The 26,151-nt window shown below is 23.8% G+C and overlaps 1 protein-coding gene across 2 annotated transcripts in view; it reads right to left on the reverse strand.

The window, feature by feature from the left end:
* Positions 1-1,659: 1,659 nt before the first annotated feature.
* Positions 1,660-26,151, reverse strand: part of LOC134838018 (RNA polymerase II elongation factor Ell) — a 46,906-nt gene continuing 22,414 nt past the window's right edge. Inside the window, exons 2-11 of one of the 2 annotated variants that reach the window (XM_063853456.1) lie at positions 23,070-23,111; positions 16,966-17,195; positions 12,372-12,869; positions 12,231-12,301; positions 6,240-6,609; positions 5,945-6,037; positions 5,466-5,678; positions 5,223-5,394; positions 4,586-4,659; positions 1,668-2,581 (exon numbers count right to left, since the gene is read on the reverse strand). In XM_063853456.1, the coding sequence (XP_063709526.1) occupies positions 2,488-2,581; positions 4,586-4,659; positions 5,223-5,394; positions 5,466-5,678; positions 5,945-6,037; positions 6,240-6,609; positions 12,231-12,301; positions 12,372-12,869; positions 16,966-17,195; positions 23,070-23,111 (1,857 nt within the window). In that variant the 3' untranslated portion in view covers positions 1,668-2,487. Of the gene's footprint in view, positions 2,582-4,585; positions 4,660-5,222; positions 5,395-5,465; positions 5,679-5,944; positions 6,038-6,239; positions 6,610-12,230; positions 12,302-12,371; positions 12,870-16,965; positions 17,196-23,069; positions 23,112-26,151 lie in introns of both variants that reach the window. The other variant, XM_063853465.1, reaches the window with a different exon arrangement.

Here is a 26,151-nt window from a genome sequence, read left to right on the forward strand (position 1 = left end):
GCTTCTATAAATTATACATCATGCAAGACGTATTGTTTATGCACTTTTGGCAAAATTGCATTCGTTTTTTTCTCAATTAATAATATTAATAATAAATTACTTTCAATCATATATCCTATATCAGTTTTGCTACTTCTAAAAAAAATAAAAAAAAAAATTAATTAAATAATAATGATAAATATAATTAAATAAATAATATATATAATAAATAAAAAATAATACTTTCCTTTGACATACAAAAAAAACAATCAAAATAAAAGAAAAACCATAAAGAGGATAAATGCATATGGCACGTAAAAAAAACAAAACAAAACAAAACGATATAGGACACACATAAAAAAAAATAATAATAAAAATTTATAAGATTTCAACAATTTTATTTAATATTTATATTCAAACATTTTTTTTATCATTTTTAAAAACAAATATTTTCTTACGTAATAATTTTCTACAATGTTCATTGTTTATGTCATATTTATACACACATATATATAAAGAGCATTTGTTGTTTTATATATATGTAAATGTTATATCATCATCCTTATAAATGTACTTGTATTTTTATAATAATATTTTTTTTTAAATTTTATATTTATAATTTAAATGTTAATAATTGGGAAAACACGTTAAATTGCATGTATGTATAATATATATATGTATATATATATGATTTTTTTTGTTTTTAATTTTTTTTTATATATATAGTTTTTTTTTAACTTTTTTTTTCTTGTTTGGTCGACTTTTTTTTTTAATTATTTTTCACTTTCGTTAACAACAGTATCAAGTATTTGATTGCTTTATGATTGTTTCAAAATTTAACCGTAATATTTTTTTTTTAATTTGCTCTGCAGCAATCACTTGCATTGCGATCATGGTTCGAATTAAAGGTTGTGGGACACTTTTTGTTAAAAATTAATTAAGTAAATGTTTGATAAGAGTGTTCTTTGTTTATGTTTCCTTTTCTTTGTAAACCGTTATTTGTTCTTGTTTTTTTTTAAATATTTACAGTACGTTCTAATAATAATAATAATAAATAATTTTTTTAAAAACTGATTCTTCTGTAGGTTGATTTTGATATGGAACATTTTTTATTATTTTTTTTATTCAAAATCATCAGAATCATCCGATGTATTCGCTGTGTGTGTGTTTTTGTAAAAAAAGATAAAAATTATGTTTAAAAATTTTAATTCATGTATATAATTTATTAAATAGTATAGTTTAGTAATAATATTAATTTATTGTTTGTTTTTGATAATATTTTATTTATTTATTTTTTTGATGAGAAAAAATTGATTTTTTTGATGATCGTTTTCAGTACTTTTACTACAGTAATTATAATAATAAAAATTTGTTTGATTAGAAAACTCAGAACTACTTTTTTTGTTTATTTTTGTATGTAAATTCATTAACTTTTTTAATTTAATAGTAGATTTAGTAAGAGAACCTATTTTTTGATTTATTTTTCCTCATTTTATTTTTTTGAATATAGAGTTTAGTTTAGAGAATGTAGATAAATTTCAGATAAAACTTAAAAAATAATTCACATGCGTTTTTTTTTTGTATTCCATATTTGATTTTGTTGATTTTTTTAAAATATTGTTTAAAATAATTATTATTATTTCATGTGGTTGCTGACTGTTTTTTTGCTATAATTTAATTTATTTATTTTTTAAAATTGTGTTTAAGTCCCATTTCCTTTTATTTTTTTAATTTTTGACTTTTTGTTTAAATTCAATCAAATTTTTTTGGCCATTTGTTAGTAAAACACTGTCTTTCTGTTGTTCTTGCACATCATCTCACTTAAAAAAATTCTTTCTTCATTCATTTTTTTTTGTGTATGGCTTTTGCTGCTGTTTGAAGTCAACAGCGTGCCGCCATAAATTACTTAATTAAAAAATATATCAATTTAATGTAATAGGTAATAAGAGTAATAGTACAATTTTTTTTTATCTCTTTTGTCTTGTTTTTGTTTTTTTGCTTTTTTGTATAAGAATAAGGATTTTTTATCATTTTTTTTGTTTCAATTATTTTTTATGTAGTTTTAATTTATTTTTTAATGTAATTGTTGCTGCAATTGTAGTTTTACTCCTTTTCTTCTACTTCGGGGGTGTGTACATGTGTGTTTGTGTGTGTTGTGTGAATAATTTTTGTGATGACCGAAAAAAAATTCTCCATGTGCCAGACACGTAGTTGTCTGGTTACTAATTAATATCTTCCATAATTTAATATTTTTTGTTTCTCACTACATATTTTGGCTTTGTACGTTTTCCTTACAGTACTTTTTGTCCATCTCTTTTTATCTCTCCTTTTAGTGTGTAACAGTCGCAAGTAAATAGTAGGTAGTAGTAGTACAAAATCACCAACAATTGAATTTTTTAAATTATTTTTTATCTTTTTTTTTTGTTTGTTTAATAATTATTATGTAATATTATTACAACTAGCTTCAACCTATATTCTGATATAATGGCATAAAAACAACATTAATCGTCAGTAGCTCTCTTGTCCGCCGTTTTGGACCGAACAATCATAATCGGCAACCAATTTCTTGATGTGAGACAATTTCTCGTGTAGGTAGTTAAATCTGAAAATAGAGACGAAAATATCGGTTTAATTATAATAATAATGTTCGGCATTATATAAACTCCGACGACTATTTGGAAAATTACTATTTTAACCACACACACAACAACAACAACAACAACGGACTAGACTAGATCGGAGTAATAATATAAATAAACTTTTAAAAGTGAATGTTTAATAATAATATATAATAAAATTATGGTCGACTACAGTAATAGCGAGCAGTAATAATAAAGGAGATTATCTAACAACAGCTCGCTGCTTGCTGTTTAGTCGACTGCTGCCTTGTAAAATGCTGTACCATAGCGAATAATAATTAAATTTAAAAAATTGAAGAAAAATTGCAATACATTTGTCTTGCTGTTGTTCATTCAATAGATTATTTTTTTTATTTGAAATTTTTTTTTATTTAAATTTTTTTTTATTTAAAAATTTTTTTATTTAAAAAAAATATATTTTTTTTATTATTTTTAATTATTAAAAAATTATTAGGTATTATTTAAAAATTTTTTTTTTTTAAAAATTTTTTTTTTATTTAAAAAAAATATTTTTTTATTATTTTTAATTATTAAAAAAAATATTTTTATTTAAATTTTTTTTTATTAAAAAATAAATTTTATTTAAATTTTTTTTATTAAAAAAAAAAATAATTTTTATATTTAAAATATTTCGCAATTTAAAAAAAAAAATTTTTTTATTTTATTTAATTTTATATAAAATAAAAAAATCATTCATTCTGATAATTTAACAAAAAAACGAGACCAAAAAGCGAGAAGTTCAAGTTTTTTTTTATTTCATTTTTTGGCAAAACTCGTTTATTTTTTTCATGGACATACAAAATTCGTATGGGAATGAATGAATGCAAGAAACCGGTAAAAACATAAAAATGCAAAAAAAAAAATATTTATTCAAATTACTGCCATCCATCTCGTCGTTGACTGGCTCGTTTCATAAGCAATTTGCGAAAATGAAAGTTTTTCATAGACGAAAGACGACCTTCACCGAAAAAAAAATTATGTGTTTAAAAGATTATTAGCTATTGTATAAAGAAAGAGAGCGTTTTGTGTGTAACTAACTGTGCTTATTGATGATTAAAAGAGAGAATATTACAAGCCCAGACAAAAATTGAACAAAGCACGTCTTTTTCAAAAAAAAAAAAAAAAAAATTGATTGAATTCGCGGAACAATTGACACAGTCATAAATTTCGTTGTTTGCACAAATTGTCGGAGTGACGAAAAAAAAAAATTGTGAGATTTGCGCGCAATCAAATATTTCATCGGGTGATAAGCGAAAGAAGATTCTTGCGTGCGTCACGTCACATAATGAATACAGTTGTCTGGCTCCGGTATTTTGTGTGACGTCATTTTTGTGTGTGTGACGTAAAAGAAGATTTAGCGTCGTATGATAACGATTTTATTGAGATGAAGATTTTTTTAGCCGGTTTCAACAAGTAGTTTTCTCATTTTTGGATTCGAAAAAAAAATCAATCTAAAAAAAATTGTTTAGAAAACGAAAAAAAAAAATAAAATTGAGGCAATTTAATTGATTTTTATCACGAAAGCAACATCACTCTATTTATTCCTTATTTGAACATTTTTTTTTTAAATTTTTATTTTTTTAAGTCTGTCTGTGAATTTTCTTGAACAATTTCATAAAAAATGCGCTTTTTTTTACAAGAACGCGAATTTTTTCAATTTAATTGTTTATTGATGTTTTCGAAGCTAAATAACAACTTCTGATTCAATTACATTGGAATTCATAAAGAAATAAAAAAAAATAATAATTGTTATAAATAAATGAGAATTCAATATAGTAATTGCACAGATGAGTAAATAAAGATAAATAATGTATAAAAAAACGAACAACGTTTACTTTGCAAAGTGCATTAAAAGTAAATGAGAGAGAGACAATTAAACTCGATCTAGAAAGTCGTCGTCTTCAAGGTTTTCCATTCATTGATTGAATAAAGTTCAAAAAGAGGTCAAAAGGCTGCGTTTTGCTTACCTTTGCTGCTGTTGTTGGTACATTCGATCTCTCTTGTTTTCCTCGTATTCTCTGTAGATTTGTTTTTCAATCTCCTGAAAATTTTAAAAAAAATAAATAAAAATTAATTATATTTTTTATAAAATTTAAATCGAATTGTTTTGTCCAAAATTTTTTTTTATATTTAAAAATTATTTATTTATTTTTTATTTTAAAGAAATTAAATTTTAATTTAATTTAATTAGTTTTTTTTAAATTTAATTTAATTATTTTATTTAAATTTTATTTTTTTTTAAATTTTTAATTAATTTTATTTAATTAAAAATTTAAATTAATTTTTAATATTTCAAAAATAAAATTGAAATATTAATTAATTTATTTAATTTTATTTAATAAAAATTAAATTTTTATCGAAATTGTTTTTAAATGATAAAAAAAATATTTTTATTAATAAAAAAAAATTTAAAAAATTATTTTTTCAAATTAAAAATTTTCTTTAAAATAAAAATTTTAATAAAGCTTTAAAAAATTTAAAAATAAATAAAAAAAATAATTTAATTCAATTTAAATTATTAAACTTGGTCAAAATTTTAATTTTTTTTTTAAATTTTTAGACAAAACAATTTCTTTTAAAATAATTTCTCTGAATGATACTTACCCGTACCCTTCTGTCGTCATGCTCCACGTTCCGTAATTCATTCTCCAATTGGGCAAACCTGCTGGTTACATTTCGTATCTTTCCGTGCAATATTTTGTATTCCTGGTAATCGTTGGCGAATTCAGTCTTGTATCTGCGGCGTTGCTCAACAGACGTAATTTTTGTGTAATTACTAAAAAAATCCAACAAAAATCATTAAAAACAGTTCTTTTCCACAGAAAAAATGGGTTTTAAGGAACTCACCTAAAGTCATTTGTGTCATTTGCATTATCCCGATAAGCGTTATTATCTGTATCCATTCCATAATCTCCGTTTCGATGATCATCATGCATACCCGTTCCATTAACTACACTATTTGACGATGATATTCTATTGGCCACTTCATGTCCGAGTACCGAATAACTTAAGCTTAAACCACTATCTTCAGATTCTTGAGCATTTGGTGTAACGTTCGATCTGAAAAAGTTAAAAAAATGAAAAAAATTAATTAAAATTTTTATTTTTTAAATAATTCAAGAGCATGCAGTCAATTTAACTCAACTTCAACGCAGCAAGACAACAAAGGTTAGTTTTTAGTGAGTTTTAATGAACGCGATTTTTGCTCTTTTGATGAAAAAAGGTGTTAAGGATCAGAGATTTTAGATACTTTTTTGGCAATTTTCGGGGTTGGTATTAAAAATTTCTGATTTTTAGTTAAAAAAATGGTAAAAAGTGATCATTACCCATAATATCTAGTACGCATTTCGTCATGATTCATAATTTCCCTTGACCGTGGATTCATATTTGACGCGTCTCTCGAGTCACGAACGCCTCGTCTAAAAGTTTTCATGATTAAATTTACAAAATTTGCATGATTTTTAGGGGTTTCGCGAGGTTTGAAGCAATTTTATGTTTTTTTTATTCGAAAAAAAATGACAAGCCATATACACAAAAATCTTCACCCTTATGAAATGGCATGCAGAAAATGCGACAAACAGCACAAAACGATGACGATGCAAAAAAAGAACGAAAACTCACCTTATCTTATCCTGGTTAACAATATCTTTCCTATAATGACTAATTCTCTGTTTCTTACTAGCGGGTCCATCAAGATGGCAGGTATCACTTTTTAATGGCGGTCGTTTAACAGCAGGCGGAGGACTTCCGTTGTGCGTACTCGTCGGGCTCTGTCCCGATGTTGAGCTTCCGCCGTCGCTGCTGAGGGGCGGCGTCAGGTTTTGCGGTTTCCGACGTTTCAGCGTTTGTCGATCCTGTTCCTCGTAAAATGGCCAATCCTCCTGCACGTCATTCCAGATATGTCGGTGCAAGTGATAAGTGTTGTCGCGCATAAATGATATTTGTTTTAATACAGTAGCTATACAATGTTTTTCCTTGTCTTTAATACCATCTGCGAATAAAAAAAGAGATAAAGAGACATTTAGTTTAATTGTATTATGCAATGAGACATATTTTTGCCGTCATTTGAGTTTAATTGGTTTTTGTATCAGAAAATAACTTTTTTTACGCATCTTAATAGGTTGATGCAATTTGACGAAATATTTTATTTTTTTAATTATTAAAATTTTTAAAGAAAATTAATATTTTTCGCTCATTCAAAAAAAAAAAAAAAAAATAAATAAATAAAAATAAATAAATAAAAATAAAAAAAAAAAAAATAAATAAATAAATAAATAAAAATAAATAAAATAAAAATAAATTTAATTAATAAATAAATAAAATAAATTATTAAATATTAATAATTATTTAAAAATATTAAAAAAATTGATAAAAAAAAATAAATGAATTAATTTTTTTTAATGTTTAAAAAAAATAAAATTTGATTAAAAATTATAAATTAACATTATTTAATTTTATTTATTAAAATTAAATGAATAAAATCAATTAATTAAAAAAATTTGAAAATTATAAAAAAAAATTTAAATATTTAATTTTTTGTTATAGAAATGACAAAAAAAATATTTTTAAAAAAATAAAATATAACAAAAATTTTAAATTAATTAAATTAAATAAATAAATTGTTAATTTTTATGGATTTTCATAATTTTTTTTTAACTTTAAAAAATTAAAAAAAAAATACAAAAATAAATATTTGATAAATAAATTAATCCCATTTAAAATTTTAAATAATTAATTAAAATAAGTAAAATAAAATAATAAATATTTTTTAAAATTGTAATTTCTTATTAAGGAAAAACCGTCACTCTTATATTAAAAAAAAAATAAAATAAAAAAATGCATTTAATGATCTCTAAACATTTCCTCATGTATTTTTATGATAAAGCAATTATCCACATTGCACCACAAAAACCACATTCAATTCCTTCATCTCTTTTTGCCTTAAATCCGATGCAAACCGATGACTTGTTATGTCTTTATTTCAGTTTCATCGCACAGCATTTACCGTTTTTTAGCATCAATTTTGCATTCATTTCCAATATTTAGGTTAAAAAAATATTGTTTACTAATTTTTTGTACCCGACATTAGCTCTCGAAATGTATGAATGAATGTGTGTAATTTCTTACTTGTTTTTGTTTTGAACGAAAAAAAAAAATAATAATTTTGCACCGTACAGTGGTCAATGCATGAATTGGAGGAGAAAGTATATTTGATGTGATATGCAACTTTTTTTTGTATCGTCATTATCTTCATTTTATTACTATATTATTACATTACACGACGTATTTTGTGCGTCTGTGAGCGAAGAAGAAGAAGAAATGAAGGCCGTTCGTAACTTTTTTCAATGAATGAGACGCAAAGACGAAGAAAATAACATGAAGCAACGGAAAAATAAAAGTGTGTTTGATTATAATTCTTCATTTCTCCGTCTTTCTCTCTCTCTCGTGCTCTCGCTCGGGCGTTAATTTACAAGTAAAACCATGACAGACAAAATGTTGTTGTTGTTGTTTTTATGCTGCATGTACCGTTTTTACCATAATTTCATTTGAAAGAAAAAAAAATCTTCTTCACATACTCGAGCTCATATAACCGGAAAATATGTTTGCTCATTTTGGGAAAGAGCAAATAACAACAACAGGTTGTTACTCAAAACAGAAATTATTTATGCATCATTATGGTGATTACGACGACGATGATGATGTTTGTTAAAGCCAGCGATGATTTGACATTTGTTGCAAAACATTTCAAGGGCGTTTAATTTTACATGCTTCGTTGTCGCGGCAGCGAAAGTGCCCGAAAAAAATCTAAAATCGACCAGAAACGTGCGTGAAATTCCGATATCGGTACGAAAATTTGTTTTTTTTTTACTTCTACGATAAACATGCAAATTCTTGTTGTGCGTGAATCGAGTACGTGAGTATGTGTCCACCTTGTAACGAATTTTGTGTGCAAAATTTGGGTCAGTTAAAGTGGATCAGAATTTTGTATGTAACGTGCATTTTCTTACTTTTATTTATTATTTACGAGCTAATTTTTTTTCGCTTCGTAGAGTAATAAAAAGGAAATGTTTCAAGGGTTGTAGGACAAGGATTTTTTTTTATTTTTTTTATTTCCTTAGGTATTTATTTAAAAAATTAAATGTTCATTTTATTTAAAAATTATTTAATAATTTTTAATTAATTAAAAAAATTTATTAATTTAATTAAAATTAATTAAATTAAATTAAATTAATTAAATTAAAATTTTAATTAAATTAATTTTTTTAATTTTTAATTAATTAATTAAATAAAAAATTAAATTTTTTTTATTTAATTAATTATTTTTTAATATTTAATTTTTTACCTTTTTTTTTATTTTTTATATTTTTTTAAAAAATATTTTTTTTTAATTTTTAAAAATTAATAAAAAATAAATAATCATAATTAATTTATTTTTTTAATTTAATAAATTATTTCATTATTTTTAACTTTTTTAAAAAATATTTTTTCTAATTTTTATTTAATTTTTAAATTAAAAAATAAATAAATATATTTTTATAAAACCCTTGAAATTTAATTTTATTTTTAATTGTTATTAATTAGAAAAAATAATAAATAATTTATTTATTTAATTAAATTAAATTTATAATTTAATTAATTATTTTTTTAAAATAAATTAATTTTAAAAAATTATTTTTTTTTATTTTAAAAGAAATTTTTTGTCACATATATTTTTTTTTTAATTTTTGACTTTCTTCATTGAAAGAAAAAAAAAAATAAAAATCACGACGAAAAAAAAAATTAATAAACAAAAAAAGAGACACATCCGATTTCGGGCACGATTTGATAATCAGCACATATTTTTTATTCAAAAAAAAAATTTTTTTTATTGCGTGTCGACGAGCAGTGAATGGCGATTTTAACTTAATTTTGACACATGTAGTGGCGAGTATGTTAATTATAGAGCTCTAATCCATTTATTTTTCACTTTCGATGTGAATTATTGAGTACCGACGTCATTTCTCTACTTTTTTTTTATTTACAAAAAAACTTTTCTCTCACGTCGTCGGTCCATTTCTCAGGTAATCAACGAAATATTTTTATTAATAGAATTTTTTTCGCATCAGAATCATTGAGAAATTTCGTTTTCGTCTCGAACAGTGATGATAAGCGTTATCATGCATGCACCTATATAGCTAATTGTTTGTGAGGAAGCGATAAGAAACTTGATCTCATCATTCATCTGCGAGTCATGTCATTATATTTCTATTTTTTTCTTCACACTTGCCATTACACACAAATTATTCACATGATTGAATGCACACTCAATTCATGTTAATAATATGATAATGATGGCAGGCATGTATTATTATACGGCAGCAAGTTATGAATAATAAATAAAAAAAAAGAAATCACTTTCTTCGACAACGACGACGAACAACTACAGACAAAACATGCCCATATTAGAGCAGACTGTTCTGAATGCGTCGATCGATGTGTGAAAAAGTAAATCACGACGCGCGAGATAGATTTTGATTCAAGACATAATTTATTATGCCCTGTCGGGGAATGTTGCTGCCATATCGATCATGAGAAGTTTTTTTCTACTGCCTTTTTAGGTAAACAGACAATAAAACCTGTTGATCGGTTGTCAAGTTGTTGCACTGTTCGAACGGCATGAAAAAAAAATTTTAAAAAAATTGTCTAAACAATTTCTCTCTTTTTAAAAAAAAAATCTTCTTCCTTCTTCTCTCTAAAAAAAAATAAAATAAAAAAATTAAATAAACTTAATTTAATAATACCTATAAATTCTGCTCACTAAAGGTTTATTTTTAGCAACACTTTTATCTTCTTTTCTTTTCTATTTATTGCTGTATCGACACACATTATTGCACTCACACACACCCGAAAACGACGACACCGCACCGATCCGAAAGCGTATGAATGACTAAGAATATCACACTTTTAAATATTTTTCAGTTCATAAACGTTTTTGTACCAAAAATAACGACTTTTATCATCTCGTCGTCGATGTCGACGTTGCAACAAGTACACCGAGCAAGTGAAAAGTATCACAATGAATTTCATTTCGTACACAAACTGAAATAAATCACGCCTACGTACGGCAAAAAAGTGGCAAACGAGGAACAGTGGGCGAGAAAATGAGAAGGAACAAGCAACTTGGCGTGGAAAATGACTCGAATAAGGATAAAGTTGTGGTTCGTTGAAGAAAAAAATTATTGTCATAATATTAAGGAGGATTTTTTTTTAATTTTCTCGAGGAAAAGGTGTTGGCGATGATCCGCGTGATAAATTTTGTGTGGGTTATTTTGCGTGAAAAATTTAATTAATTGAGTTTAATGGTAATAATTCAACGGAAAATGGATTAATTTTAATTTATATTATCAAGAAATTTATTTTTTTTTTTTTTGATAATTTTTTATTAAAATAAAAATTATTATTATTTTTTTGGTAAATATTTTTTTTTGTATTTTCTTAAAAATTCGCTCAAAAAAATTTTTTTTTTCTTAAAAAATAATGAGAAAATATTTTTTCTTTTGTATTTTCGTGAAAATTTGTTCAAAAAATTTTTTTCTTAAAAAAATAACGAGAAAACATTTTTCTCCTCAAAAAATAATTGATTACTTATTTTTCTTTAAAAAAAATAAAAAAAAAATAAAAAATATAAAGAATTATAAGAAGTTTATTTTTTTTTTAAAGAACAAACATTTTCAATTATTTTTCTATGAAAAAAATATTTTTGCAATATTTTTTAATGAAAAAGTATTTGCTTTGTTATTTTTCAAGAAAAAAAAAATAATATTTAATTTTTTTAAAAAACAAAATATTTTTAAATCATTTTTTAATAAAAAAAATATTTTTGACTTATTTTTTTTATTAAGAAAAATATTTTTTTTAATAATATTTTAATATTTAAAATTTTTGTAAATTATTTTTTTAATGTATTTTAATTATTTTTTAAGAAAATATTTTTAATCATATTTTTTGAACGATATTTCGCAAAAATATTCAAGAAAAATAAAATCTAAGAGAAAATATTTGCCAAAAAAGGTTTTTTTCCTATCCGCATCTCATAATTTAACACGAAAGGTCAAGCAACTAATCCAAAAGGAAAAAAATCAGACCTTTTGCGTGACCCAAACTGTCCCAATAATCCAATGAAACCCGTAAAATGTCACCTTGCAGAACAGATTTGAACCTTTTTTTCGCAAATTGATAATTAAATGACAAATAAAATGTAAATAATTAAGGTTACTCTTGAATATTGTGCTCTTGTGTGTCCCTGAATGCCTCATTCATAATAACGTTCATTTTTTTTTGCGCGCGATGTAAATGTATAGAAAAAATCGATTAATTGAATATATTGACAATGTCTATCTTTGTCACAAAAAAAAAAAAAAAATGGAGTCATATATGTAAATTCATACATTTAAATATTTAATTTGTTTAATTTCATTTGGTTTGTTGTCTCTCGATAATTTATTTATTCATGATAACGACAATTTTTTGTATGGAAAAAAAGTTTTTTTTTTTTGAAGATTTAATGATGCGTTTAAATTATTTTCTGATACATCAAGCATTAATTTTAATGGAAATTTTTAAGATACTTACCATTTTGTAGTTTTAAATATAATTCTGGTTTTTTATATGGCCTTAAAGCTAATAAATGAATCAGCCTTTCCCTGTGGCGAAACAAAAAAAAAATGTCATTTAGCGATTTTTTTCTGGGGAAATTTAATTTTTCATGCTTACTTTATCGATCTCTTCATGATAGCAGTGTTGCCCTGTCTTTGACTACTGCTTCGATTATTATTACTATTATGGTTATTGGATGCTGTAGTAATTCTATTAGGCACTAGACCGTTGTTTCCTGATGATATACTACTAAGATTACTGCTATTTAGATTACTATGGTGTAGGTTCGAAGATAAGGATGAATTGGTTGTTGTTGCTGCTGCATTTGCGGCGACGACATTTGCTGAGCCATTGCTGAGTTGCGTTGCTTGGGAGTTGCTGTTGTTGCACGACGCGGACGTTAACGAAGAGGATAAGTAACTATTATTACTATGAGTGGTTGTTGTGACGGCGATCGCGGATGCTGATGGAACATTGCTGTTATTGTGGCTAATTAACGGTGAAGACGAGTGCTGTTGTATACTATTACTAGGAATGTTGGAGACGCGATTGAATTGCGGTTTGAGTTTCACCTTTCGACCAATATCTTTTTCGTTAGGTTTGATCTCACGTGTGCTGCAAAAGGAAAATAGCAAAAATTAGTAAGTTAATTAAAAGTCTTAATTAATTTAATTTTTTTTTAATTTGAAAAAAGCTTTCTTATTAATTTTTAATTTAAAAAACATTTTTAATTTATTTTTTTTTAATTTTGAATTTTTTTTCGTATTAATTAATTAAAATAAATTAATTTAAATTATTTTTTTAAATTTATTTTTAATTTTAAAAATAAAATTAATTATTTTTTTCAAATATTAAAAAAATTTTAATAAAATTTAATTTTAAATAAATTTAAAATTAAATAATAAATAAATTTAATTTATAATAATTTTAATTTAAATTTATTTTAAAGAAAATTTTAAATTTTAATTGCTTTATATTTTTTTAAATTTAATTAAAAAAATTAATAAAAATTACTTTTTTTAAATAAATTAAATTAATATCAAATTTAATAATTCTTTTTTTTTATTTAAAAATTAACAAGAAAACTTCTAATTGGTTACAATAATTGCAACTCATCATCGCTACACTCAATGCTTTTCGACAGAAAATTTTTATCGAGACAGGAAGGCGTGTCGCAAAAAGCACCTAATTTGTAAATAATCCGATTATCATCATCATCATCATCATCGCACAAACACACAAAAATTTTTGCATAAATTTTTCATTTCAAATAATTTTCAACCTCAGACAATGTGTAAAGTTTTTCTGTTGTTATGCACACGACGAGCACTGCATGCATGGCTGAGTCGACGCACACAACGCGACGACGAAAAAAAGTAGCATATTACGACAAAAGCTTCGAAAAGTTATACCATCATCATCACGTCGCGACTACGTGTACAAAACATTCAACAAAACGTTCGGATAATTGGATGCATTGCACTGACTGCTGATCACTGCTGTAGACACATAACCTGTCTCTCTCATTGTTCAGAAGACGTGGAACGCATCGATTCGTTTTATTTTTGTTTTTTTTTTATAACTAATTTTATGACAAAACAAAATTAACCGAAAACCAATCATTAACTGTTATGCTTTTTTAGGTGAACTGGCGTCTCCATTACTTATGTAACTCGTTTATCATTTCTTTTTTGATTATTTTTTTCAGTTTTTTAAGTCAAATATAATAGTTGAAAATGCTTTTGATTTCATGGAGATATTTTTTTTTAATAAAAAAATGAAATAAAATAAATTAATTTATAAAAAATATTATTTATTTTTATAAAATAATTTTTTTTTTAATTTTTTTTTATAAATAATTTTTAACAATTTATTTTTTTAAATAAATTTATTAATTTTATTATTTAATTTATTTTTATTAAATAAATTTATTTAATTTAATTTTTTTAATTTATTTTAATAAAAATTTTAAAAAAATTATTTTATTATATTAAAATAAATTAAAAAATATAACATTAATTATTTTTCGTCAATTAATATTTTTTTATTTTGTTTTAATTTTTATAATTAAAAATTCTAAATTAAATATTTTTTTAATATTTTTTTTTCTTGAATTTTTCAAATAATTAATAATTTCTTTATTTTTTAGGTTATTTGAAGCCATGGAAAAATTTCTCGGAAAATCGAGTACGTTTCTCACAAAATCACGAGGATTCATAAATATCAACGACACCCTTGAGACACCAACATGCTTTGCTTGCATAACGTAATAAATCAAATCAAATTAGATATCATTAAAATGAGTCATGACACATTTTTGATTAGATTATATTTATTTTCCTTTTGTATTAATTCCCTTTCGACTCGTCGAGCTGTTGTTGAAAAATGTGCGTAAACGTGACTCCCATACTCGAATTTTGCGTGAATCTTTCCATTTCTGCAAAATTCCAGTTACGTTAACAACCTTCGTTAACCAGCAACACTCAGAATTTTTAACGCTCTCACTTTTTTTTTTGCGTTTTTTGCATTAATACAAATATTATTACATAAAAAAATAGTCGCTTGTCGGAGAAGTGAGTAAAAAAAAAAATTGATATGCGCGAAATAATAATGGTTGGAAATGTGTTTGCAACCTTGCCGGATCTACTTTTATAATCAAATTACTGTTTGTTTCGTCGTCTATGGCACTCTTTCGCCGTACCTACTTATTTCATTTAAATGACATCATTATGTCTGGCTGCGGTGCGGCGACATTTCGCACAATAATTTGATCTAGTTCGTGTGCAGATTTTCTCGCCGAGATTGAGATATTTCATCACAGACAATAAAAATTGCCGAGTTGAAGTTATCACAAACGTTTAATCGCGAGTTTTGCTGTTTGTGTCTTCGTTCAAAATTTTTTTTCACGACAGAAATTTGCTTGTTTTAGCGTAAAAAATATGTCCTAATTTTAATGTGTTTCTAAATAATTTTAATGAACTTCCGATCAACCGCTTGTGATTCGACCTTCATGCGGTGACATGACGACATGGACCAACGAATGGCGATTCAAGTGGAAAGAACATGTAATTTATTTTTACATTTAGTAATTTGGAAATTTTTCCAACTAATTTGTTTATTTTTTAAAGCTAATTTTGAATATTATTCTAATTTATTTATAATTATTTTGTATTTATTTTAAAAATTCTTTTTAAAACTTAATATAATTTTTTTAAATTTAAAAATAAAATAATTAATAATAAATTTTTTTTTAAATAAAAATTTAATAAAATAATAAAAATTAAATTTAAATAAAATTATTTTCTTAAATAAAAAATTGAAAAAAAATTAATAATTTAAATATTTCATTAATTTTTAAAAATTACAGTGAAAATGTCAATTTAATATATTTTAGAATTAAAAAAAAATTAATTAATTAATTTTTAATATATAAATTAAATTAAAAAATTGAATTAATTAAAAAATTAATTATTATTTAAAATAATTAAAAAAATATATGAAAAATTCCAACAAAATTTAAAAAATTTTAAAAATTAAAAAAAAAAAATTTTTTTAATTTATTTTGTTCGAAATTTGATATAATTTCTTCCTTAATAAAAAAAAATTAATATATTTTTAATTATTTTAAATAATTATTAAATTTAAAAAAAAAATATATATATATTTTAAAATAAATTTAATAATAAATCAAAAATCATCAAATTATGTTAAACAAATTAACTCTTCATCATTTTTAGGTCAAAATAACTGAATTTAATCTTAAACTTGTATCAAAAAACATCTCAACTCTGCAAAATTTATCCAAATAATTAAAAAAAAACCCAAAATGACATGAGATAATTTTGTAATATAACAATCATTTGTTTGAATTTAGTTCACTGACTTTGCGTGAGTTTGTCTTTAGTAGTTTTTTTTCGAAAATAAAAACAAATACACGCTCAGAGCTCACAAAAAAGCACCCTGTCAAATTTCTGACAAGCAGACTCTTACATGCGATCGTATGTGTTGTGTGTTTATTCGCGAGCGAACCAGTAAAAAGCAATTATTTAATGAACAAAAAAATCCGTACTGTTACTGTTGGGTAATCACAAAAATATAATAAATTACATACTATAGGCCACGCTGATACTTTTTTTGTGGTATTTTGCAATAAATTGTACTCACTAACTGCGAATAGCTTAATTTCTAAGATTTATTTATTATTCGCGAAATGTTATGAAATTATTATCAAAAAAAAAAAAGTTAGGAGATCATCTTTTTTTTTTTCGAGATATGAATCATTCTTCTATTCAAAAATAATTTTTTATTGAAAATTTTAATGCCATTCACTGCCGAAAAAAAATTGCAAATTACTTTCACTCTTTTATTGAACAATAACGTAAAAAATGCTTAAATCGCGAAAAAAAAAGAAAATAAATTAACAAGTCGATCTGCAACGTAATTAAATAACTGTTCGATCGTCAAACGTCGTCGATTCGCGTCATGCCATGTCAAAGTTGGATTTTTTTTGGCACGCATCGTTCTTTGTACGGTTATCGAAAAAATTAATACGCGAGAGAGGTACAAAAAAAAACATATCGGAAGTTGAAAATGCATTCACCTCGGGCTACAATCAATTTTTTTTTGTAATATTTTTTCGAATAGCATTGAATGTTTGTCTAACCTGGAGAGTCATTTATCAAGCAAAAAAAAAAAAAATTCAAATACTCACCATTTAGTTTTGATATTTTCAGTTTCTTTTGCCATTTTGTGCCTCGTCGTTTCGTACACATCATCGTTCGCCTGTATCCGCATCCGGTACGGTAATGTGCCGAGAGTTTCCAATGTTCTTTGACTATTTTGCTGAACGCACTCCAGTGATCCTTGGGGTCCTTGATCTTTTGACTCGTTGATTTGAAAGCTGAATTTCTGTTCGCCATTTGCGGATGGAAATGTTAAATACTGAAAAAAAAACAGAAAAAATTGGTGTTATTGAAGTTCATGGATAAACAATCATTTCCTCTTCAGCTCGATCGCATCACTTAACGACACACATGCGAATTTATTTAATTTCAGTTATGTCAATATACATTGCTCACTCACGATTCAGAATATAATTTGGGTTATTGTCAATGTTATAAAAAGCTCAAAAACGAAAAAAAAACTGTATTACGCATACCTTAGTACTAACATTACATTGAGTGTATAATAATAGTCGAGACGTGTACAGAGTAATTTTTTTGTATTAATCGGTACTAATGGCAAAAAAATCAGAATTAGGTCTCAGATTTGTACGATTTGAGCGAAACAAATTGTGAATGTATTCAAATAAATAACTCTTAGAGCAAAAAAAAAAAATAATTTACATTCCAAGTGGCAAATTTTCTGATGTAATTATATATATTCCGTTAAACTTCTTTTTTTATTTATTATTATTCATATATGTTATGTATAATATATATGTTAGTACTTAAGATTTGACAAAATATAAAAAATAATTATTCATATCCATAAAAAATTAAAATATTTTTTTTAAAAGGGAGATAATTAGTTAAAAAAAATTATCTTATCTAGTACATCTGTCTCATCATTACTTGCTATATTATTTAATAATGACCTTTTGAGTGAGAAAAAAAAATTACGTCAAAATTTCACAAAGAAATGAAATGTGTCAAGTATTTATCTCTAAATATATCCGTATAAATATAATAATAATAATTATTTGACACTTTTGAGTGTAAATGTGTTTTTACCTACTTTTAATAATATATAATATAAGATAAAACAAACAAGTCAAGAATCGCAAATAAATATTTTCTTTTCCGGTTGAAATATTATCTTGTCAACGTCATTTTTCGTAACGAAAATGACGATTGAAGAATTGAGGTTATTATGTTTGAGAAAAATGTTGATAAGATAATTTTTTTTATCATTTATTTATTTAGATTTATTTTAAATAATTAATTATTATTATATAAAATTTTTTTGTTTGCGAGACAACAAATTATTTTTTAGTCGTCATACTCAAAAAATAATAATAATGATTTGACCTTCATATTTTCAATGAATTTATTTCATTACATTACAAAAAAAAAAATACATCAATAACCTCAATCTTGTATATCTAACTTCAATGTATATTATAATATTATGGGTACGTTACGAGAATGACTCGACTCGATAGATTTTGATATGTACATTACTTTAGTAAATATGATATATATGAAATTTACAAAACAAATCAGATTAACAAATTTTTCTTAGAATAGAGTTTGCGATTGATTTATTTATGCAAATGTTATGAAATTGTGACAATATTCTGATGAAATATTTTTAGATGAAACAGTATTTTATTATTTTTCATGAAATTTTGTTCTATAATGGATTTTATTATAATATAAAATTGAAGAAATTTTATTTATTTATTTATTTTTATTTATATTTGTATAATAAATAAATATTTAATATACATTTAAATTGTATAATAAAATTTAAAATAATTAATTTTGATTTATTTTAATAATAAATAAAATTTTAATATATTTTTAAATTGTAATAAAAATTAATATAATTAATTATATGATTTATTTATTTTAATAATAAAAAATATTCATTTAAAATATAATGATAATTAAAGTAATTAATTATAAGATTTATTTAAATAATAAAAAAAATATATTTTTAAATTATAATAATAATTAAACTAATTAATAATGATTTATTTAAAATAAAAAAAAATAATTATAAAAAAATTTCAAGTATTTATATAGGAAATATTAATTTACGCAGGAAATAAAAATATATTACATACGATAAATTGCATGAACTCCATCATTAATACCAATATTTATATCACACACATATAAATAAAAGTAATACAAAACCTTACTTTACAATAAATAAAGCTTATTGAGACAACTTGTAATCGGGTTAGTAGAATTTCGCTAATGATGGATTAATTTTTTTTACAACTCTTGTTCGCAAGATTTTTAAATAAACATGAATAATAAATAAAATACGTGATTAAATAGTTCAAATTGTCGTGGTAAGGTCATTTATAATAATAATTTAACCTTGATTCAAACATTTCTTAATAATAAAAATATCTCGACTTGTTGTTTTGAGCGAAGAGGAAAAAAAACAAGATAACTTTTGAACAACTGTTTATCACTTTTGAGCAAACATTAAGTTATGTATACAATTGGCATACTTTTAATTGACACCTGACAGAACATAATAATAATATTTAAGTTGTTGACTTGCCTCAAAAAAAAAAAATTTTTTTTTCTTACATAACTAAAGAGAGACGAAATTTTTACATGAATATTCAAATTTAATCAATTACTTATTTTATATTTTTTTTTTATTAATAATAAATAATTATTTTGATATTTCTTCGAAATTCATCAAAAAGATATTATTTGAATATTATTTATTCATTTATTTAAAAAAAATAACATTATCGTGTCGTTTCGTCTTCATCTCGGGTGAAAGTTTGGATATTTTTATACAAAACTACGAAAAAAAAATGTTTTTCCTCTTATTTATGTATGTTTACTTACATTTACGTCCGGTCGATCGTGAGTAAAGAAAGAAGATCTCTGATTGATTAACTCCATGTACGAAACACACAAATGCAATAAATAATTGAAATAGACATTGAACTTTGCGAAACGAGAGACGGTAATGCACTGTCGTCTTTTTTTTTTTTTTTTTATTTTTTCAGCTGATCACTTTCAAAATATTTTTATTTTTTCATGCAATTTTGCTTAAAAAGCAATTATTTTTCGTACACCTGTTGTTACAAAAAATTAGTTGCATGAACTTTTTAATTATTTTTTTATTCATTATCAATATCATCAATTTATTTTTTTAAGTGTTATTCAATAAACAGTGCATTTAAATAATTTTTTAAGTATATGTTTTGAACTTACTTAACCACACAAAAAAAAAATTAAAATAACTTTACAACAGTATTAAAATTCATGTATATACAGCTTATGTGATCATTTTGAAATTTATTTAAATGAACAAAAAAAAACCTGAAGGTTTATAATCGGATTATTATACTTTGAAGGGACATGACATGTATAATTTTCCATTTGCTTGGCATTTCTTGTTTTTTTTTGTCGCATAAGATTAAGTGAATTAATTTATATACACAAAATATAAATTAAATTTTATCAAATAACCTTAAAAAATGTTGCTAAATTCGAGTGACATTTCATAAAATAATAAAAAAATAAAAAAAAAACACCTTTCCGGTCTCCGATCTTAATAAATTCATTTCTTTGAAGTAATAAACAAAAAAAAAATAATAATAAAAAAATATTTTTATAGTGTTTATTACTCTAACGTAATAAAATAATAAATCTGTATTTCTTCAATAATAATTATAAATAATGAATTGTAAATTAAATGCGCAAACATAATATCAAAGAATCAATAAAAATATTTTTTTTCTATTATTTTTCTCATCATACATTTTTTTTTCTTATTATTTTTTATTATTATCGCACAATATATATATGATTATCATAAAATAATAGCGCACCCTTTTAACATTATTTACTACATATTGTATACGTGTATTATTATGTTAAATGCTTCATTCATTTTAATTTATAAGAGCACTTCTTCGTTTGTCGTTTGCGCTGCGAAATTTAGGTTAATATATGAAAATGTTACACATATGTCTAAATTGTAATGATTTTCCCATCAACATACATCTTTTAAAAATAAATAAAATAAGACCGGCTTATGAATATTTTATGTGGTGTGAGTTTAAGAATAAATTACTATCATTGTTTTAACAAAATAATTTTTTTATTATTATTATCTGGCGTATATAATTAGTAGTTTACCGTATATGATATACATATATATGATAATTATCATTGTTTTGTTAAAAAAAATCAGTCAATGACGTCATACGAGAAAAAAATAATGAAATATAGGGAAATCTTAGCAAAGTTTCCTGTGTGTGACCGATTATATTTGTAAAAGTGATGAATCATAGCTAATAACGTAAGCTTAGATGTATAGAAATATTTATCAAACGTGCAATAGGAACACATGTTCTTGATAGTAGCAATTTTTTCTATACAATTCTTTATATACGTACAACTTCCCATTTAACGAAGCTGCTATATAACGAATTCTACGGTTTGTGCAGGGTTAGATACCAAAAATGTGCATTGGGACAAAATTATTTTATGCAAACTGGGGTAAATATTTCAAAATGTCAATTGAGGTAAAATTTTTAAATCTGCATTAGGTAAAAATTTTTAGAATTTCTAAATGCTCACTGGGTTAAAAATCTTGAATGTGCATTGGGAAAAATTTTTTTTAAAATTTAGTGTGAATTGAGGAAAAAAATTTTAAAATGTCAACTGGGACGAAATTTTTAAATATGTTTTGGGTGAAAATTTTCAATTTTGCATTAGGCCAATTAAATTAAAATGTCAAATAGGGCAAAAATGATGAATTAACATTGGGTCAAATATTTTAAATATGCATTAGGTCAAAGATTTCAAAAGCGCATTGGGTCAAAAATATCGAATGTGCATTGGGGCAAATATTTTAAAATGCCAACTGGGGCAAATTTCGAATTTATAATTCTTTAAGAAGTTAAAATACGCACTAGGATGAAAAATCTAGCTACGATGTTTAATGGGAAGTTGTACGTTTTTATAAAAAAAAATGTATCTCTGTGTGTGTCGGATTAAAATATTGTGCAACAATAGTATTTGAAATATTTTTCATCACAATTTTCTCGTGTGCGAGCTAAATATTGTTCTACAGAGGAAATTCAATGTTAGACTTTCACCTTAGGACAAGTACAAATTTTCAATGAATAATCTTACGACACGACACACGACGAGAAAAAAAAGAGATTACAATCAAATTGAGTGTCTCCTCGAGAGATAATTTCATTTGGCAAAATGCCATGAACTTTGAAACGAATCTAGAGTACACTTCTCTGTTGTGTGTTTTATATCATAAATTATAACATTAAATTCGGATCAAATGCACCAACTGTAAATTTTGGGCACACACAAACACACACACGAGAGGTCATGTATATTTATGATAGTGATAACTTAGCGCTATATATCGGTTTATTATTAACCGCACGAACTTTTTTTTTGTCGTCGTCGGGCGTTAGAATTCTTCGACGTATCAGCTGATATCGAGACGCCAGACGTCTCCATATCGACACATGTAATTTTTTTTATTAAAAGATTAATTTTGTTAAAAAGTTGAATTGTTAAAATAACAATGAATTTTTTAACAATAAAAAATATTTTGTGTGTGACCATTTACCGAAAAATTCTCTTCTTTCGTTACGAGAAACAAAAAATCGGAATTTTTTATACTTAGATGTGTAGGCAACTCGCGTGCAAAAATAATAATAAAAAAATTCGTCTCTCAAAAAATTGTTAAACCGGTTGAGCAAAAAAAAAAATGTATGAAATAAATATGAACCAAAAAAAAAAAAGATATTTTTACGGGAGAACAATTGCGTTCGTACAATCAATTTTTAGAGCGGATACGAGCTAAACTAATAATAACTAGCACGTGCTAATTTAAGATTAACACTTGAATAATTTTTTAAAAAATATAATCGTACTTTTTTAATTTTTGCTCAAAAATCCGCTTTAAATTATTTCAATAATAATTATTAAAATTTTAATTATTTTTAAAAAAATTATTTTTTTTATTTTTTTTTTAATTTTATTAAAATAATTATATTATAATAATTATTTTTAATTAATTATATTATTATTATTATTTTTTTTTTTGATAAAAATTAAAAAAAAAAATCAAACTTACCCCTTCATTGCCTAAAAACTGTATTGATGGCCCTTGTTTACTCTGAAAATACAAAAGAAAAAATTAATAAATATTTTTTTCTAGATAAATTTCTTCGAAACGCAATTTTGTCGAACAAACATCATAAATTTCTACACGCCATCATCATCATTAACATTAACATCATCGTCGACGAGACCGAGAACGAGACGCGAATATGTGTAAAAAAAAATAAAACAAAGATCCTGGACAGGTTTTCGATACATATATTGACGTGCCAACAACATGTTGTTGTTGTTATTTTGTCTTCATATATATATTAACATATATAGATATAGGTTGCGTGTTGTATGTCAGGCATGGGACGATCTAAGACATGCCTGACTCGCACAAACATGAGTAAACAATTATAAACGACGACGACGGACATTTTAAGAACGCAACGCAAAACATAATAAAATATAAAATAATAAACATATACACAAAAATAGAATTATTATCTTGTTTGCTCGTTTTTTTTCATACATTCACACAAAATGGCATGATATGAAATGATAGCAAAATATTTTATTATTATTTTCTTTAAAAGAATCATCGTTTTTGTAAAAAAATAAAATATTTCATTTAACGCTTGTTCGATTTTTTTTTGTTATATGAAGAAAAAAAGTTAAAACAAAGCAAAAAAAATATAAAAACCCAAGACCAGTCTTTAATCCAGATCACCTTGTCTTGATTATATTTCACTGTGTGCCTTTTTATTCGCCTCGCCATGAAATATGAACGAAAAAAAACGCATATAAATATGCAGGAAATTACCTTCTTCTGATATATTATAATATTATGTCCTGTTTCTTTATCTACTTTTATGTATATTTTGTTTTTAAATGTTCATTTTTTTTATGTACGTGATCGAAACTGTCGCAATTTTTGCTTGAACATTCAATAAAAATACGCAATAAGTGTATAAAAATTCTTCACAGTCTGATTTATTGCAACATTGTTTGTCGCTACAGTTGATTTAATAGCTTAATTATGAAATGGAAAATATTTTATTTGTTTGTTACATTTTTTTTTGTTAGGATTAAGTCGAGTAAGTAAATTGTTTTGACATTTAATGTTATATAAAAAAAATGTCAAAAATATGGAAATATTATTTTTATTAATATTTGTTTGATAATATTTTAAAATAAAAAATTAAAAAAAAAAAAATAAAAATAAAAATAATTAAAATAAAAATAATTAAAACAAATAAAAATATTAAATAATAAGTTTTATTTTAAAAAATTATAATAAATAAATTAAATTATATTATTTTTATATTGTAGTAATAAAAAATAATATCATTTAATATGAAATATTAATATTGATATTTTTAATAATTTTTAATATATAATTATGAATTTATTTTATAATAATATATATTAATTTTTTTTTTAAATTTTTTTAAATAGTAAATAAAAATTTTTTAATTTTTTATAAAATTTATATTTTTAATTTTTTTTTAATGAAAAATGAAATAATTTTTTTTTAAATAATTTTCTAAAGTTCTTTAAATTAAATTATTTTTAAAAAAATTTCGAAAAATTAATTATTTTTTTTTTTATACTTGTCAAAAAATAATAAAATATTTATTACACAAAATTTAATTTTTTATAATAATTTTTAGATTTTTTTGGGAAAGTTTAATAAAAATTATAAATATTTTTTTTAATTTTAATTTTTTAATAAAATTAAAAATATTTTTAGAAAAAATTAAATTTAAAAAAAATTAAAATAAAAAAATAATTATTTTTTATAAAAAATTATAACTGACAATTCAATTTCATAAAAGTCGTTAAATCAAACCCAATTATGTTCATATCATAATTTTGAGGTCTTTGCAACTTTTGACAAAATTCGTTAATTTAGTTCCGAGCGACAAAAATAATAATAATAATTGAAGCAGAACAACGACGTCGACGTCGCATCATGTGGAATATCGATTTAACTGACGCCATGTCTCTCCGCTGGAATTCGCAATGGATGTTGTGTTTTCTATCATCGTCACTTTACTTCTGTTTTCATTTCTTTCTCGTGAATTCGAGATGTTTCCAGGCCGAAAAAAAAGTTCGACTTTCCTGGTTTGCTCACGTCAAAAACATTTACACAGGTGCTTAATTTATACTTTTATTGACGAGGTGTGTTTTTATTTTTTTATAAAGAAAAAAAAATGTATAATAATTCATCGCAGATTAGACGTCGTCGTTGTTGTTGTTGTTTTTGTACTCGAACGTATAATAATTAAATTTTCTATTTTGATACATAAAAACAACAACAACAACGTATATATGACGACGCGCAACTAAAATGCAACTAACAATCAAATATGTACACGCAATTTTTTTCATACTTTTTATTCAGTAGCAAAGCAGCAGCAGCAAAAGTAAACAAGTAGACAATTTGGCCTCAATTAATCTGATATTTAGTAAAAGTAGGTAACATGATAAAATGTGCATTGTTTTATTTATGATAGATTTTTATTATTTTATTTTTTTTTTGCAGGTGCGTATATGTAATGAATATGTGAGTGGAACGAAAACAAAGGAAAGTGATGTTTTTTCTGTGGCGAAATATCTTGGGGGTCTTGGAAGCGTCATCAGCATTAAGTAAATGTGTCGTTCAATTTAAAGGAAAAAATTATTTGTAACAATTGTAATTTTTTTATGGCTTATTTAAGGCGCACGTGTCAATTTTCAGTCATAAAATTACTGATAGCTCCTACGGTAGATGACGTCAAACAATAAAAAGTTGCAATAATTGATTACATGCTGTGTTTACTCTTGAAAAAAATTATATATATAATAACAAATAATTACTGTTGGCATTTGTCATTTCCTTGCAAACGCTGAATTCCAGGAATTTCTTATCACTTTTCGCATTAATTATTATCTAAATCTCCTGTTATCTATTTTTTCAGTAGAAGAAGATTTTTTAACCTAAGATTTCTTTAAAAATTTTGTATTGAATAACAAAATAAAATAATCAACAAGTCTAAATAAAATTGCTGTGTGGAAATATTTCGTTGTATTTGTACAAAAAATAATAAATAAATAAAAGTGTATGA

The sequence above is a fragment of the Culicoides brevitarsis genome, chromosome 1 (genome assembly GCF_036172545.1).
Source record: "Culicoides brevitarsis isolate CSIRO-B50_1 chromosome 1, AGI_CSIRO_Cbre_v1, whole genome shotgun sequence".
Taxonomy (NCBI): domain Eukaryota; kingdom Metazoa; phylum Arthropoda; class Insecta; order Diptera; family Ceratopogonidae; genus Culicoides; species Culicoides brevitarsis.